This window comes from Beauveria bassiana, assembly GCF_000280675.1.
Source record: "Beauveria bassiana ARSEF 2860 unplaced genomic scaffold BBA_S00015, whole genome shotgun sequence".
Taxonomy (NCBI): Eukaryota; Fungi; Ascomycota; class Sordariomycetes; order Hypocreales; family Cordycipitaceae; genus Beauveria; species Beauveria bassiana.
The window spans coordinates 117,748-131,833 of NW_007930850.1; the positions used below are offsets into that span (position 1 = coordinate 117,748).

The 14,086-nt window shown below is 51.6% G+C and overlaps 6 protein-coding genes across 6 annotated transcripts; 4 read left to right on the forward strand and 2 right to left on the reverse strand.

Annotated features, from left to right (window-relative positions):
- Window positions 1-1,120: 1,120 nt before the first annotated feature.
- On the reverse strand, window positions 1,121-2,884 carry BBA_05616 (major facilitator superfamily transporter; the record flags this gene model as incomplete). The annotated part of the gene is made up of 3 exons (XM_008600713.1): window positions 1,121-1,391; window positions 1,449-2,477; window positions 2,538-2,884. 3 exons carry the CDS (start codon window positions 2,882-2,884, stop codon window positions 1,121-1,123), a joined length of 1,647 nt encoding a protein of 548 aa, XP_008598935.1.
- Window positions 2,885-4,337: 1,453 nt separating this feature from the next.
- Window positions 4,338-6,038, reverse strand: BBA_05617 (beta-glucosidase 6; the record flags this gene model as incomplete). Its single annotated transcript, XM_008600714.1, has 1 exon — window positions 4,338-6,038. One exon carries the CDS (start codon window positions 6,036-6,038, stop codon window positions 4,338-4,340), a length of 1,701 nt encoding a protein of 566 aa, XP_008598936.1.
- Window positions 6,039-6,981: 943 nt separating this feature from the next.
- On the forward strand, window positions 6,982-8,248 carry BBA_05618 (transaldolase-like protein; the record flags this gene model as incomplete). The annotated part of the gene is made up of 2 exons (XM_008600715.1): window positions 6,982-8,152; window positions 8,211-8,248. The coding sequence occupies 2 exons, from the start codon at window positions 6,982-6,984 to the stop codon at window positions 8,246-8,248; spliced, it is 1,209 nt and encodes a 402-aa protein (XP_008598937.1).
- A 373-nt stretch (window positions 8,249-8,621) lies between these two features.
- On the forward strand, window positions 8,622-9,820 carry BBA_05619 (F-actin-capping protein subunit alpha; the record flags this gene model as incomplete). The annotated part of the gene is made up of 7 exons (XM_008600716.1): window positions 8,622-8,675; window positions 8,750-8,768; window positions 8,842-8,957; window positions 9,021-9,110; window positions 9,165-9,217; window positions 9,275-9,412; window positions 9,472-9,820. The coding sequence occupies 7 exons, from the start codon at window positions 8,622-8,624 to the stop codon at window positions 9,818-9,820; spliced, it is 819 nt and encodes a 272-aa protein (XP_008598938.1).
- Window positions 9,821-11,298: 1,478 nt separating this feature from the next.
- BBA_05620 (cytochrome b5) lies at window positions 11,299-11,904 on the forward strand (the record flags this gene model as incomplete). The annotated part of the gene is made up of 3 exons (XM_008600717.1): window positions 11,299-11,417; window positions 11,506-11,632; window positions 11,731-11,904. 3 exons carry the CDS (start codon window positions 11,299-11,301, stop codon window positions 11,902-11,904), a joined length of 420 nt encoding a protein of 139 aa, XP_008598939.1.
- A 726-nt stretch (window positions 11,905-12,630) lies between these two features.
- On the forward strand, window positions 12,631-13,533 carry BBA_05621 (transcription initiation factor IIE subunit beta; the record flags this gene model as incomplete). The annotated part of the gene is made up of 1 exon (XM_008600718.1): window positions 12,631-13,533. One exon carries the CDS (start codon window positions 12,631-12,633, stop codon window positions 13,531-13,533), a length of 903 nt encoding a protein of 300 aa, XP_008598940.1.
- Window positions 13,534-14,086: the final 553 nt, after the last annotated feature.

The following is a 14,086-nucleotide window of genomic DNA, read 5'->3' on the forward strand; positions in this document are numbered from 1 at the left end:
ATCTAGCCTACTTACTTATTAACTATATTATATAATTTATATAATATTAATATTATAAGCTAAAGTAATAATAGATATAATAGAGTTAAATCTAGAATAAGAGATATAATAATCTATATAAATAATCTATAAGAATAGTATAAACTACTAAAATAAATATAATTCTAACTTACTCTAGAATATTAAGTAATACTATATAATAGTACTTAATTTTAACTAGGTAACTATCTTACTACTACTTAAATATAAATAATTATCTAAACTTTCTAAGGTAGAAAGGAAATAAAAGGGAGATAAGTTTAGTTATAATAGTATAAAGCGGGGTGTACTAGATGTGCTAAGGCGTTCTATATAATCTATATAATCTGTGAGATAGGCGTAGACACGTTAATGCCGGGGAAGGTTCTTATGTGATAAAGAAGATTTTATCTTGGCTGAGATGGATTCTTCCGAGCCCGAACGGTACGCTGGGAGAAGGCAGTCAATTAGAAACCAACAATATAACCATGTACTATTTAATATTGCCCATGCTTTACAACCATAGCTTTCGTGCCTCTCCTTGCAAGTGCTCGATTGGAGCAGTCGGCCGTCTACGTGCCGCGGTATCTCAGAGGTTGACACCTTTTTCGCGAATTCGTCATTTGTCGTGATAGAAGTACAGCGTGCCTGTGGGGACGCAGCATCCCAGAGTGAGGAGTTGCACCATGGGCTAGTGGTTCGCGATCTACCAAACTTCACTCGTCCATTGTTTGGATCGAAAGAAGAACATCACGGAGCTTCTGCCGCGAAGTACATACCGAGTAATCATCTTCCCTTGATACAGAATTTTAGGCTGTTTCGCAAAAGAAATCTGGGATTTACAGGCTCACTAGCTACATGCACTCAGGTCTAGCGGGCTATAATCTGCTAATCAATCGAATTCATAACCTTCAGACAATGGCCGAAGAGGCGTACAAAACTGTCAGCCGCCAGGCTGCCCCACTTCATTTTCTTAAATCTATCCATCTTGTTCTATGCTCTATCGTATTGAATTATGCCACATGTGAAACTCGCCATGCAAGATGAAACTACTGTATACAATCAAGCGTGAAAAGAACAAAAAAAAAACATATCAACTTTTTTACGCATTTGTAGCGTATCGGCTCTTCTTTCGAATCTGTTTGCCGTAGCGAAAGAAAATATAAGGAAAAGGCATCATAGCGAGCAATAGAAAGGCTAGAAGCGTAGATGCCCATTGGAACCCGAGTTTGTGGTACATCTGATTTCCAAATAGCGGAAAAGCAGTTGCAAATAAGCAGCGAACAAAAGCGTTGGCAGCTAGTGCACTGGCGGCGTAAGTAGGATACGCGTCTACCAGAAAGGTGAAGATGCCGGTATAAACAAGAACAATGCTTCTCAAAAGTTAGTCCACTTCGTCTGATATCTAGTTTGAATGGTGTGAAACATACCCAGCTCCAAAGATTGCTTCACCAATCATGGGCGCGATCCAGTGAACATGCGGATATGATGTCCACGCAAATATGAATACACCCACTGGTGCCACCACCGCGCCAACCACTGCGGGCGGCAGGCGAAATTCCGGTTCAGTCTTTCCTTTGATGCCCGTCTTCTGCTCGAGTTTGGCCACGAGTCCCATGCGGTACCGATGCCAGAGAGGATCCGTCGCTGTAGCTATGAACATGCCAACGCAGATGGGGATAAAGGCCATGCCCACCTGCCACAGATTGAAGCCGTAATTGGTGGAAAACACGAGCGCAAATGCACCAAAGAAGAGGTACAAGATGCCCAACAGTATCGCAGACAACAGACAGAGGTTCAGACACATCGGCTCAAAGATGAGTAGCTGCATGGGCCGTAGGAGAGAGATGCCGATGGCGCGAATAACAGACTTTTGTTTCTTCTCCGTAGGTGCCAGCCAGCGGTCGTCTCCCGTGCGCTTGCGAAGATCACGGGCCTTGTTCCGCAGAAGAATAGGATGAAACGTCTCGGGGACGAGACAGATTGCAAAGAGCAGCACGCCCGTCCAGATCAGAAACACATAGTATGTCCATCTCCAATGGACATTGTAGTTGATGAACCCGCCAATGAGGGGGCCGGCGGTCGGTCCCAGAAACGGCGCCAACGAGAAGAGCACCATGGGCCCCTGCAGCTCGTGCCTCTGAAACAGATCGCCGACGGTGCCGCCAGAGACGGCGAGGAAAGCGCTGCCGGAGAAGCCGCCAAAGAACCGGGACACGAGAATAGTCTGGATGTTGGTGCCAAACGCTCCAGGGAAGAGGAACAGGACAAACACGGACCAGGCCACCAGGTAGATTGGACGGCGACCGTAAAACTCGCTCAGAGGGCCAAAAAACATGGGGCCAAAGGCGATGCCAAGCACAAACAAGGACAGGCCGAGAACAGAGACAATTCTCGAGTTGCCAAACTCCTCTTCCATCTGCGCGTAAGTTGACGTGTAACCGGAACTGATATTGGTACTGCGCAAGTGTGTTAGTACACAAAAGTATGTCATGTCCGTCACCTGGCGAAAAACTTACACGGTAAAGCTTCCCGCGCAAAGAATTGAGACAATGGCCCATTTCTTGACTTTGTTGAAGCTCCAAGGGCACAGGGGATCATTTGCGCCGTCGTCCCAACCGACTTCGAACGGATCCTTTTCTTGTGAATAGGACGGGGCGATGCGTTTGGGCTGCTCCTCATCTACTCCGTAGCCATTTTGAGAGCGAATGAGGTCCAAGGACTCTGTTGATTCCTGTGTCGTCTGCGACACGCTGTTTGACGACAACTCCTCATTGCCCAGTCCGTCGTGGTGCTGGTGAAGCTCCGGTCCGGAGGCGCCGCCGTCAACTACGGGTGGCTGCTGTTTTTCAATGTCGACACCCATATCTGTGTCTTGGCGTAGATGTACACTTGGGTTGTCGAGTGAAGCGCAATCTGAGGGATGAGTGTTTGGCCAAGAGTTGCAAACGCGTATATTTATGACCGAGATGCCATTGGCACTCAATGTCCTCGGATGACTCAACTGTCAGTAGCCCAGAACAAAATGATTGTCAGCAGAACCGGGGCCAATCTGAGCGAACAAGATCTTTGAAGATTTCTAATCCCCAGAAACTAGTTGTTGCAAAATTGTGTTGGTAATGCCCAAGTCGCCTTGTCTCTACGAGCCGAGTCGCGATGAGACACCGATTGAAGCGAGGCAAACGTAATAGAAAAGCACAACCAGTCTGATGGGAAAAATTCACAAAAAGAGTTTCTTTCCCCATCTCCGGACCCCATGAAGCTCTGGTTCTTGATGCGGGCCGAATTATAGTGGCGACAAGTATCCGGTTCGGCACCACAGCGTAAGCGCGAGGCGATAGCCCCAGTGCAAATCAAGAAGTAGCCATTTCGTCATAGGATGGCGGGCTTGCCATCCAATAAATCGTGGGCTTGTTCTACCAATAACATTACTGCATAAGCCCACCCCAGTATTCGCTCTTTCGGACGACATTGTGAATGACGGAGACGGATGTGCTTAGCTCGCCTTTTTACATTCGGCCCGAGAAGTCGCTGTTGGTAAGCACTACCTAAGCATCACCACATCTCCGGCACAGATCGGAGATGGCGCCCGCAAACCCGGTGAATAATAATCCTGGCTTCTTGTTTTCAAGCTCGGACACTACGATCGGATATAACAAAGTGTCAGCCGTTCCCCCGTGACAACAGGCATCCCTGAAAATGTCTTGGCCAAAAGAAGAAAAGAGCCACACACTCGGGGACCCATGTGCATAGTCAAAATGCTGCCTTTTCGTGTTCATGACCAAAAAAGTATTCAAAAATCCCGGCCGGCATTGGCGAGCTGCAAAGAAAAGAGAATACGACATGTATGAGGGAGCAAGCACTTCAATCATCACGACGCATGAGAATCACGTCCCAAAGCCAGCGTTGATGCGCTACAGCTGCACGTCGCGGATGGTTTCCGACTGCAGTTTTGACTCTGAAATGTGTGGTTTGTAATTTCCATACTCTCTCATGATGGAGTTTAAGATTCTGTTTCCATGGAAACAATCAAGTCAAAACTATAGCTCTACGTGCTATTTCATGATTTGTCTCCTGCTATGCAGGTACTATATACCCTCCTTGTGTGCTATGTCTATATCCCATCCCAACCGTCTATATAATATGCAGCATTGATTCGCCGCTAGCCAAATGAAGAAATGCATACAGCGTGCCCAAAAACAAATAATACTGCTCGCTTGTTGCCAAAATAGACTCCTGTCCTCCATATGTACACTTCTTGACAGGCCACCGCGCCTCCATCATACACACTCTATCAATTTGCACCAGCATTGATCCGCCTAATAGTACTCTGGTAAACCATCCTTTGCAAAGTCTGGCACGTCCGAGTCACAATTAAAGTCCCGAGAATAGGCCTTTTGCGGAAGGATACCGGCCTTAAGCCCGGCCTCGTAAGACCACTGCGGCGCGCTCTCCGTCTTCCACGTCCAATACCACCAGCCCCAGCCCTTTTCAAAGCTGTGCATCTGCGCCTCCGCAAACATTTTGAGAAACTTTTTATAATCAGAGCTCCACTTGCTGGGCTCCGCATTAGCCTGGGCGCACGAGCACTGTTTATTCTTGGTCGGGCATCTCGGCGTTAGGATAGAGGTTTTGGCGTCTCCAGTGTCCAGAGTGCCCTCCCATCGGTTTCCCCATCCAACGTTTGTGAGATGCTTTGCGCAGTCAGTGTCTGCCTGCGACCACTCTGCAAAAAGCGTGGGTCCATATCCAGTACTGGTGTCCATGCTCTGCTGTGTCTGCTTAGTCCACCCGTCGCAGGCGTACTGAATCTTCTTTTGATGCGAAAAGTCAATTTGGTTCTCGTTAAAGATGACGTATTGATGAACATCGAGCGCCATGGTGTCATAGCCCGTCATGCGGCCCTGCCAGTTTTCGAGGCCCATGAAGCCGTCACCAAAAACGACAATGCCTTCGATGCCGTTCTTGCGTACCATCTTGTAAGCGTTCTCTGTCCAACTAATAACCTTGGAGGCGTCCAACAACACCATTCGTGGTTCATTGGCCAGGCCATAGTGGCTAATGATATTCTTATAGCGATCTTGGCTGAAGAATTTGGAAAGCCGGTCGTGAACATCCAGTGATCGCTGGGCATTTCTGTCGCCATCCGTGCCATTGAGCCAGCCAATGGCGCCCCAGCGTCCACTGTGATTCCACCCATTCTGGCTGCCTGGAAGGCCATGAACATCGAGATTGATGCGCAGGCCGTATTTTCGGGCCCATTCGATACCACGCAACAGATATCTCCAGGAGGTGCGGAATAAGTATGGATCTCCGTCGTACGTCGTGACGGCCCAGTACGAGAAGGGTATGCGCACATGGTCCAGTCCAGCGGCCGCAATCGCTTTGAATGTGTCTTCGGTTATAAAAGACGAATAATGTTTTTCCAATGTCGACGCTGCCTTATCGCCCAAGTAGGTCACCAGTGTCGCTTCGTCAATGATGCCCATACTGAGCGGGTAGTCGAATAAAGAGGGCGTGATCCACGGCTCCAGTGACAGCCAGCCTCCCAAGTTGACGCCACGTGCCGGCAAATCCGTGTATTTTCCCCAAGGCTTGTTCAGGGCCGGGACCTTGTCGTTGGCCTTTGCAGAGTCATCCCATTTAGAGTACAAGCCCATGACGGGTAGATCGCCCACCATTTCGTCTGTAAAAGTGACATTGAAATCGGTAGTGGTGGCCCAAGTCCACGGATCGAGATATGTGTTGCGCCATTTCTCCGGTATAGAATTTCGGTCTTGGCCGCTCAGCGACGATGATGATGACGTGTCGTTGCCTCCGCCTCCGCCTCCTCCCTTCTTCTGGCTTACCGCCACAGCGACGGCAATGATGACGATCAATAAGACAAGGCTGATTCCTCCAATTATCCATAACTTCTTCTTTTTGCTCCATCCATTCTTTGGCTGGGGCAGAAGCTCATCTTTCTCATAGCTTTCGTCGCTCCATCCGCGCTGATGCCCTCGTGCGCGACCTTCTTCCATGATAGCTCCGCTAACTACTCTTTTCTTCCTCTTTTTTTCTTTCTCTTTCTCTTTCCGCCTTCGTTCTTTCTCGTATGCTCGTTCGGCTTCGTATTCGTAGTCATCTTCGCGATGGTGATGTGAAGCGCGCCGTCGATCGGGCTTTCGGCTCTTGCGTTTGGCATTTTCCCTGTCCAACTGATTAAGAGCGCCAGCGGAGAGCTTTTGTGAGCTTTTTGTACTTCGCGACGCTCGTGTTTCTCTTGTTTCCCTCGTTTCACGGCTTTCTCTAGTGTCGTCCGAGGCTGTGCCTGGTCGCTTCGTGTGTGATCTTCTTTTGCGTTCCTGATGTCGTCTGGATCGATCTCCGCTTCGTGGCCGCGATCGCCGCGCCTCTCGAGGTGACTCCCTCGATGGCATTGTCCCTAAACCAGTTTATGCTGATCTGAACACACTGGAATGCCGGAGAAAGGGAAGAGCAGAGTCGTAGGCCATGTGCAAAAAATTAAGCTCATCGCCAGACGCAGAAATGTCTTGAGTAGCCACGTAATTGCCTAGGCCTTCCATAATTTCCACGTGGGCCACCTCGTATGATGCATGCCGCACTGCCAGTGTTTGGCATAGTCCTTGGCCATTTGGCGCAGCGCTGTTGGCCAAGCAACCATCTTGTCCAAGCCACACTAGCACCAGCCTCTTTTAGTTTTCACCAGCCACTTTTGCTTCCCCAGAACAAAGCGGCACAAGGATGGATGTGACCCGCTTTTCCCGGCTCTCCAGAATCCAGGCTCTTGACCCATTTCGTCAAACCCCGCGAGAGGCCGCAGCAAGCCGAGTTCTAATGCGCCTCGTCGTCTTCGTTGACAAAAAGCGCCCGTGTGCGGCCGGATGTGACCTTTTTTACTTACATCACGCCTCGCTCTTTCGAAAGTCTTTGCGCAGCTTCGCGGAAAGGGTCGCCGCCACCATGAAGCGTCAAGTCGCTCGTCAAATCCGCAGTGCCCTGCAAACGACCCGTCTACCTGTCGCTGCCCTTCCTCTTCACGCGTCTCGCTGCTACTCTACGCATCCTCCAAACGCCAAGCTCAACTTGCCCATTGAATATGGCTCTACTCCATTATTAGCGCACAGTGCTGATGCGGTGCAAAAAAATATCGAGATTCCTGCCGAGGTCCGCAACGGCGCAACCAAAAAGCTGAATCTCTTCCAAGCAGTCAACGATGCCCTCGGCACCGCTCTTGCAGAGGACGAGTCAGTGGTCGTCTTCGGCGAGGATGTCGCTTTTGGTGGTGTGTTTCGATGCACAATGAAGTTGGCCGAGACACATGGTAGCGAGCGCGTCTTCAACACGCCTCTCTCGGAGCAAGGCATTCTGGGTTTCGGTATTGGTCTTGCCGCAGAGGGCATGCGCCCTGTTGCCGAGATTCAGTTTGCCGATTACGTTTACCCAGCCTTTGATCAGATTGTCAACGAAGCGGCCAAGATGCGATACCGCGATGGTGACAACGGTCGCGGCGCTGGTGGCCTCACAGTTCGCATGCCATGCGGTGGTGTCGGCCACGGTGCTCTCTATCACTCACAATCTCCGGAAAGCTTATTCACCCACGTTCCCGGACTCCGCGTCATTATGCCAAGATCCCCTATCCAAGCCAAGGGCCTGCTTCTATCCGCGATTCGCAGCAACGACCCGTGTATCTTTATGGAGCCAAAGATTCTTTATCGCGCCGCCGTTGAGCAGGTTCCTGTCGCCTCCTATGAGCTCCCACTTTCCAAAGCCGAGATACTCAAGGAGGGCAGCAATGTCACGGTTATCTCTTACGGTCAACCTCTTTACTACTGCATCGAGGCCATCCGCCAGCTGGAGGCTCAGCGTCCTGATGTATCCATCGAGCTCATTGATTTGCGCACTATTCATCCTTTTGACAGAGAGACCATCTTTGAGAGCGTTAAGAAGACTGGAAGAGTTATGATCGTTCATGAGGCTTACACGACAGCTAGTGTTGCTTCCGAGGTCGCCGCGGCTATCCAAGAAAACCCCGATACCTTCAATAGACTGGAGGCGCCTGTCCGCCGCGTGGCCGGCTGGGATATCCACAACTCTTTGGCCTTTGAGCGATTCCACCTTCCAGATATCACAAGTACGTTTTGATCGAATACCCGAGAAAGTGCAGGAAGATAAAGCTAACGAATCTACAGGAGTGTATGATAACATCAAGCGCCTGTTGGATTATTAGAGGACAAAGTAATTTTTTTTGTTTAGCAAGACTCCGGCGGCAGTTTATAAAGACAAGACATGCATAGCATGGAAATTAAAGAAGAAGCGCAGGCAAAATCAATATAAGAAATCAAGTCAAGATTATGCAGACTCATACCTAGTATTCGAGCTCCGAACTGTTCTGCGCCTACAGACAATCATCAGTGCTTGTTACCTACCGAGCTTGCCCCTCGCCTTGTTTTGCTGCGGTAACTACTGTGCCCCGCCCTTGTCAGCGCGCCTCCACAGGTTACGCCATCAACTCCTCTCCGTCTTTCGGTCACAAAGTAAGCTGTGGCACGATTTTCGTTAAAACTGCAGTTTGTCGTTGGCGAGAGAATTCATACTTGACAATGTCGCAGCTCGAGACTGTGGCATCCTTCATCGAGGGGGCCCCTCCAGGCGAGGTAAGGCGCCAGCCACCCCTCCTCGCGACTGATTGCGCGAAACTTCGGAAGCTAACGTCCGCCTTTTGCTACAGCTTGCCGATGTCGTTGCCGGTACGCATGTCGTCCACTCTGAACTACGATGTTCATTCGACTTTTCGAGACCAACTAATGCTTTGCACCGCAGACATCAAGACCCTTACTGCCTCGTCCCCGAACCTTCTCTCGCAGCTCGGACCGGCGTTTCAAAAGTACAACGAGGAGCAGCTGATCACGGTGAAGCTGCCCGGAAGCAGCCAATCTGTAGGTGAACTCGAACAGTGTGTAAGGACGGGCCCTGCTAATGCCGCCGCGCAATTCCTACAGGTACTCGTCAGCGAACACAACAGGCTAGGCGACGGTCGATACTACGATGTCGAGAGCTCGTCTAGCTTCGAATTCGACCACACCACACAGGTTCGCGGCAACCAAGACCCTCTAGGATGAATACATTTTAATAGACCTCTGCAGAAAGCTAGCGCTGTACAGAGTCATACCATCGAAGGCGCGCAGGCCGATCTTACGTATGCGATTCTCGAAGATTAAAGTTGTGACGGTTGCTAAAAAAAAGTCTGCAACAGAAAATCGACATTGAAAAACCTGGCGACATACATTTCGGAACACTTTCCGAATGCTGCCTATGGCGTGTACCCGATCGAGTTAGACTCCAAGGTTGCCATAATCATTGTGGCCAACAAATACAGCCCGAATAACTTTTGGTAGAGCATGGCCGTCTTCAGCGCTTCCGTCGCATACAGACTAACAAGTTGGGAATTAGGAACGGCCGTTGGAGATCTGTCTACACGTTCGACCCTTCGTCTGGCTCGCTCGAAGGAACCATCAAGGTGGACGTTCATTACTACGAAGACGGCAACGTCCGCCTGCAGACCAAGAAGCCAGTATCTCTTTCTGTTGCATCGGGTACGGGCGCAGGCATCGCAAAGGGCATTTCATCGACGGAAAAGAAGTATCAAGAGGAGCTCAACAGGGGCTTTGTTAGCCTGAGCGAGGGTGCGTTCAAGGGCCTGCGCAGGCAGCTGCCAGTCACCCGGCAAAAGATCGAGTGGGATAAGGTCACCGGTTACAGACTCGGTCAGGATATCGGGGGCGGTTCTTCGAAGCGATAGTCTCTACGTCAGAGGTACATTTCATAGCCGTGCAAGTCAGAAGCTGGCATATTCGAATCAAATAGCGTCGATTGCTGGAGCTATCCAATTATCGTGGCAGACATGCCATACGAGAGCCAAGGCTAGTGCTGCAGTGACGTGATGAATGCAAGACCTAGTTAGGTAGTATGTGCTTTGTGTCGATGCATCGATTATAGTCGTGATTATATCACTAATGGCTGCCAGGAGTGGCACTCCACTGAAATTTGCCGGTGGGCAACGCATGGGCATGTGCAGGATGAAAGGATGGACGGGATGGTGTAATGTGACAAAGCACACATATGTACGTAGTAAGGTGGTAGAGGTTGTCAAGTCGGTGAAATAAAAAGACAAAGACAGACGGAACCAGGCATATTGACAAACAAAGGCGGTCAGGTAAGGAACTATCGTTGCCGAGCTTGGCTTCCGTGTGATCGGAATCGGGAACGAAGTGCCGTCCGGTTCTTGTGGGAGCAATGCGAATGCGGGGAGTACCTTTGGCCTGGAGAACTGGACACGTTGAGCACATGTGATGATGGAATGGTAAGCAAGGGCGCTGTGGGGTGTTCTCGGGGCTCTACGAGGAGAATCGGCGCAGGCATGATTTATCCATACTGCTACCTATTGCCAAGTGTATCGGTAACTAATAGTGTCGATCGTTGGGACTCGGGGCATCAGCAGAGGTTCGTTTCTCGACCTGCTTGGTGTAATCATCTCTGATTGATGGTGATCTGGCTTCAGCGGATGGGCCGGACGCCGCGGGAAGCATGGGAGCGCTGAATGGACAAAGGGCGCGCTACTTGCAAGCACTGCAGCACTGCGGCTGCAGCCTGACAGCAGTGCTCTCTCCTCTGTTCTGATTCTGCATGTGCAAGCATTTCAGTGATGCGCTGACAGACAGCTGAGAGCCTTCCCACCAAAACGTCTCGGGCATGTTGACGAATAGGAGCCAGCAGACAGTCATTTGCGACATCTCAATTGGCTGCCTCTCACCCCCGCTAAGACAATGTGGGCCATTCGCCGCTCGGTTTTTTTAATTGCAATTGTGGATGGCGCCCTAGTCTGTTGGGACGCTGCCTCAGTGGCCTCAGTGCCTCTAGAGCTTGCTCCCGAGGGCCCCTGTCGCATTGTCGGGCGGGCCTTGCAGGGCACCGAGTGCGCTAGCCGGCCGCTTCAGAGGACCTGGCCCGGGAAAGGCAGACCCTTTTCCCAGAGTCCGTCCTCCGCAGCGCAACCACGCCAGTTCTATTCGTGCTGATCTGACCACTCCTTCATCTCAACCTCTTCCTTTCTTCTCTTCCCCCAGATTCTACTCGTGTCCATTTCTGCGGCTCCCGCCTTTGCGAAACCACTCCTTTCCACGAATCGGCCGACGTCAATCGAATTACCATCCCTTTTCTACCTAAACCCACCCCTATACCCAGCGTTCAACACCGTCAACCGAGGCAAGAAAAAGAAAAATGTCCGAAGTCAAGGAGTTCAGTTTTCAGGATGTTGCCGAGCACAACACAAAGAAGGACTGCTTCCTTGTAGTCCACGACAAGGTCTACGACTGCTCCAAATTTATTGATGAGCACCCGTAAGTCGAAATTCTTCCGACCCGGCGCAACCACGCCATCGCTACCTCGACGCTCCCAAACCTGCCATGCTGACTACGTCTTACCTAGTGGTGGTGAGGAGGTTATACTTGACGTTGCTGGCCAGGATGCCTCTGAGGCTTTCGAGGATGTCGGCCACTCTGACGAGGCCCGCGAGAGTCTTGACGAGCTCCTCGTCGGCACTCTGAAGCGCCAGGTAAGCACCCCAAACAATTGCGCTCGTCGACCCTTCGACAGCCGAACGATGATGCGCATTTTTTTTCATTGCGCATGTTCTGACTTGAGACTTTACAGCCTGGCGACCCTGCTCCCAGAGCCACTCCCGCCGCCAAGACTGCCAACAATGGCAACGCCGACAGCACCGGCCTGGGCATTGGCCTCTACGGCATCGTTCTCATTGGCGGCATTCTCGGATATGTTGGCTACCAGTACCTTCAGAACCAACAACAACAGCAGCAGTCTGCTTAAAATACAACCAGGGTCTTTTCGGATGAGCAGGGTGGTCCCGCTGGCGATGTGATAGGGCAGCTCAAAGCCAACCACGCACGTCATCACTCCGGGATCCATGTCAAAGAAATGTGTTTCAAAATCGGAGTTTGCATATGGTTCAAGCGTTGACCGGTATGAGGTCTCTGTGCCATGTTTGGGCATGATGCGAACACGCGCATTGTGCGACTGGTTTTGATAGAACGGCGCATGCGCAACTGATGCTCCGCCTCCGCGCTTCTCTCTCGATGGTCGAGGTACTGTTTGGCGGCGCATTACAGATAGATGTTGCGAATTAGATACAATGTTTTAATCAATGATACCTGTGGAAATTACTATCAGGGTACAACATGGAGGCTATTGTGCCTGTGCATCCAGATCATAGTTTGTGCACCGTGAATTGCTCCGTGTTCGGTAAATACGCCGGTGAACGCACTAGCCACAGCAATATTCCGCCGCCACAACCGCCAGCCACACCTGCACCACCTCAACGTCTCGAGAGGTGCTACTTATTGGTTTCGACAGTTTCAGCTCCCGACAAAAGTCTCTGTGCTCCTCGCAACACCGTACCTCACCACCCCCGCTTTCATCGGCTGCCAGCACCGCCTCTCGAGTCCATTCATCGATCGCCCAGCCCATCGAACGCACAAAGGAAATCATCGCCAGCAAGACGCTGCTGCCGCCCGTGGTCACCCACCAGTCGTCGCCATGTCTTCCTACTTGGAGAAGCAGTCAGCCGCCTTCAAGGGCACGCTCGCATCGGCAGCGTCCAAGCTCTCGAACCCGATGAGCGTCAAGGCCGCGGCGCTCGCGCCCCCGTCGCCGTCGCCGTCTGCGGCCTCGGACGGCGCGACACCGACGCCGACGGCCAAGCGCAAGAGGGAAGCGCACCCCGAGGTGTACTCGCAGCCGCAGCTGACGGGCTACGGCGTCGACGTCAAGTCGCACATGAAGTTTGCCGTCGACTTTCTCAAGGCCCGCGGCGCGTCCAAGTCGATGAAGGACATCATCGACCACCTGAGCGTCCGCAACACTAGCGACGAGCACAAGCAGCAGCTCGCCGAGGGCCTGCGCGGCCACCCCCGCGTCGAGTGGCGGCCCGACACGAGCTTAAGCGAGCAGACGTGGCAGACCGGCACGTACAGCTACCGGGCCGTGGTCCCCGGCGTGACGGACGCCACGAGCCTGCTCGCCTTTTTGCAGCGCAAGACGGACGCCTCGAGCCTCGCCGTCCGCGACCTCAAGGACGGCTGGCCCGACTGCGAGGACACGCTTGCCCGCCTCGAGGCCGAGCACAAGATCCTCGTCACCCGCACCAACCGCGAAAACTTTCCCCGCCACGTCTGGCTCGACGACGCCTCGCTGCACCACGACATCCAGCCCGAGTTTCAGGCTCTGTGGCGTCGCGTCCAGATTCCCAGCGTTGACGACATGCACCGCAAGCTGACCAACGCTTCGCTCAAGCCCACGAGCGAGGACCCGCGCAAGATTGCGGCGGCGGCCGGTAACAAGCCCAAAGCGCAGAAGAAGCGTGCCAGCAAGCGCGGCGGCAAGCAGACCAATGTTCACATGACGCACCTCTTGCAGGATTATAGCAACTTGCGACGCTGAAGCGGGGAGTTATCATGTTTGTCATTGTCCAGCTTGGTCATGATGAAGATGAGTGATGCGAGGAGGGCGTCTTTGTTTGTGTTGAACGTAGGGAGAAGCGGGAGCCGGAGCCGGAGCGAGAGTGCGCCAAGAAACGAGAATGGGAAAAGTGTGTGTTATACGGGCATCATCATTTTGTGCACTTGGGGGTGACTGGGTGCTTACTATCATGGCGTTTGTCGTCTTTGTGTTTTTTTCCTCAAAATTACTTGCATATACCTCAGTCTGTCACATCGATTCTCTTGAAAATTGAGAGCACAAGCAAGAGAGAGAGCAAAGGACTGGGACTGGGAATAGCGGGCGTTTAGGAGTCTCTGATACTGCACCGGCCACTAGTCCGCCCAAAATATTTAGAAAGTATCAGTACAAGATTTTTATCATTGCATCAAATCAGGATTTTAAGAAAAAAAACTGTGGAAACCTCTTATCGCGCCCTGTGGTAATGCTATGCTCCAAACCATGCGTGCAGCGCTCTAGCCACTCCGCAATAACGCCATGCAATGACATGAAGTTG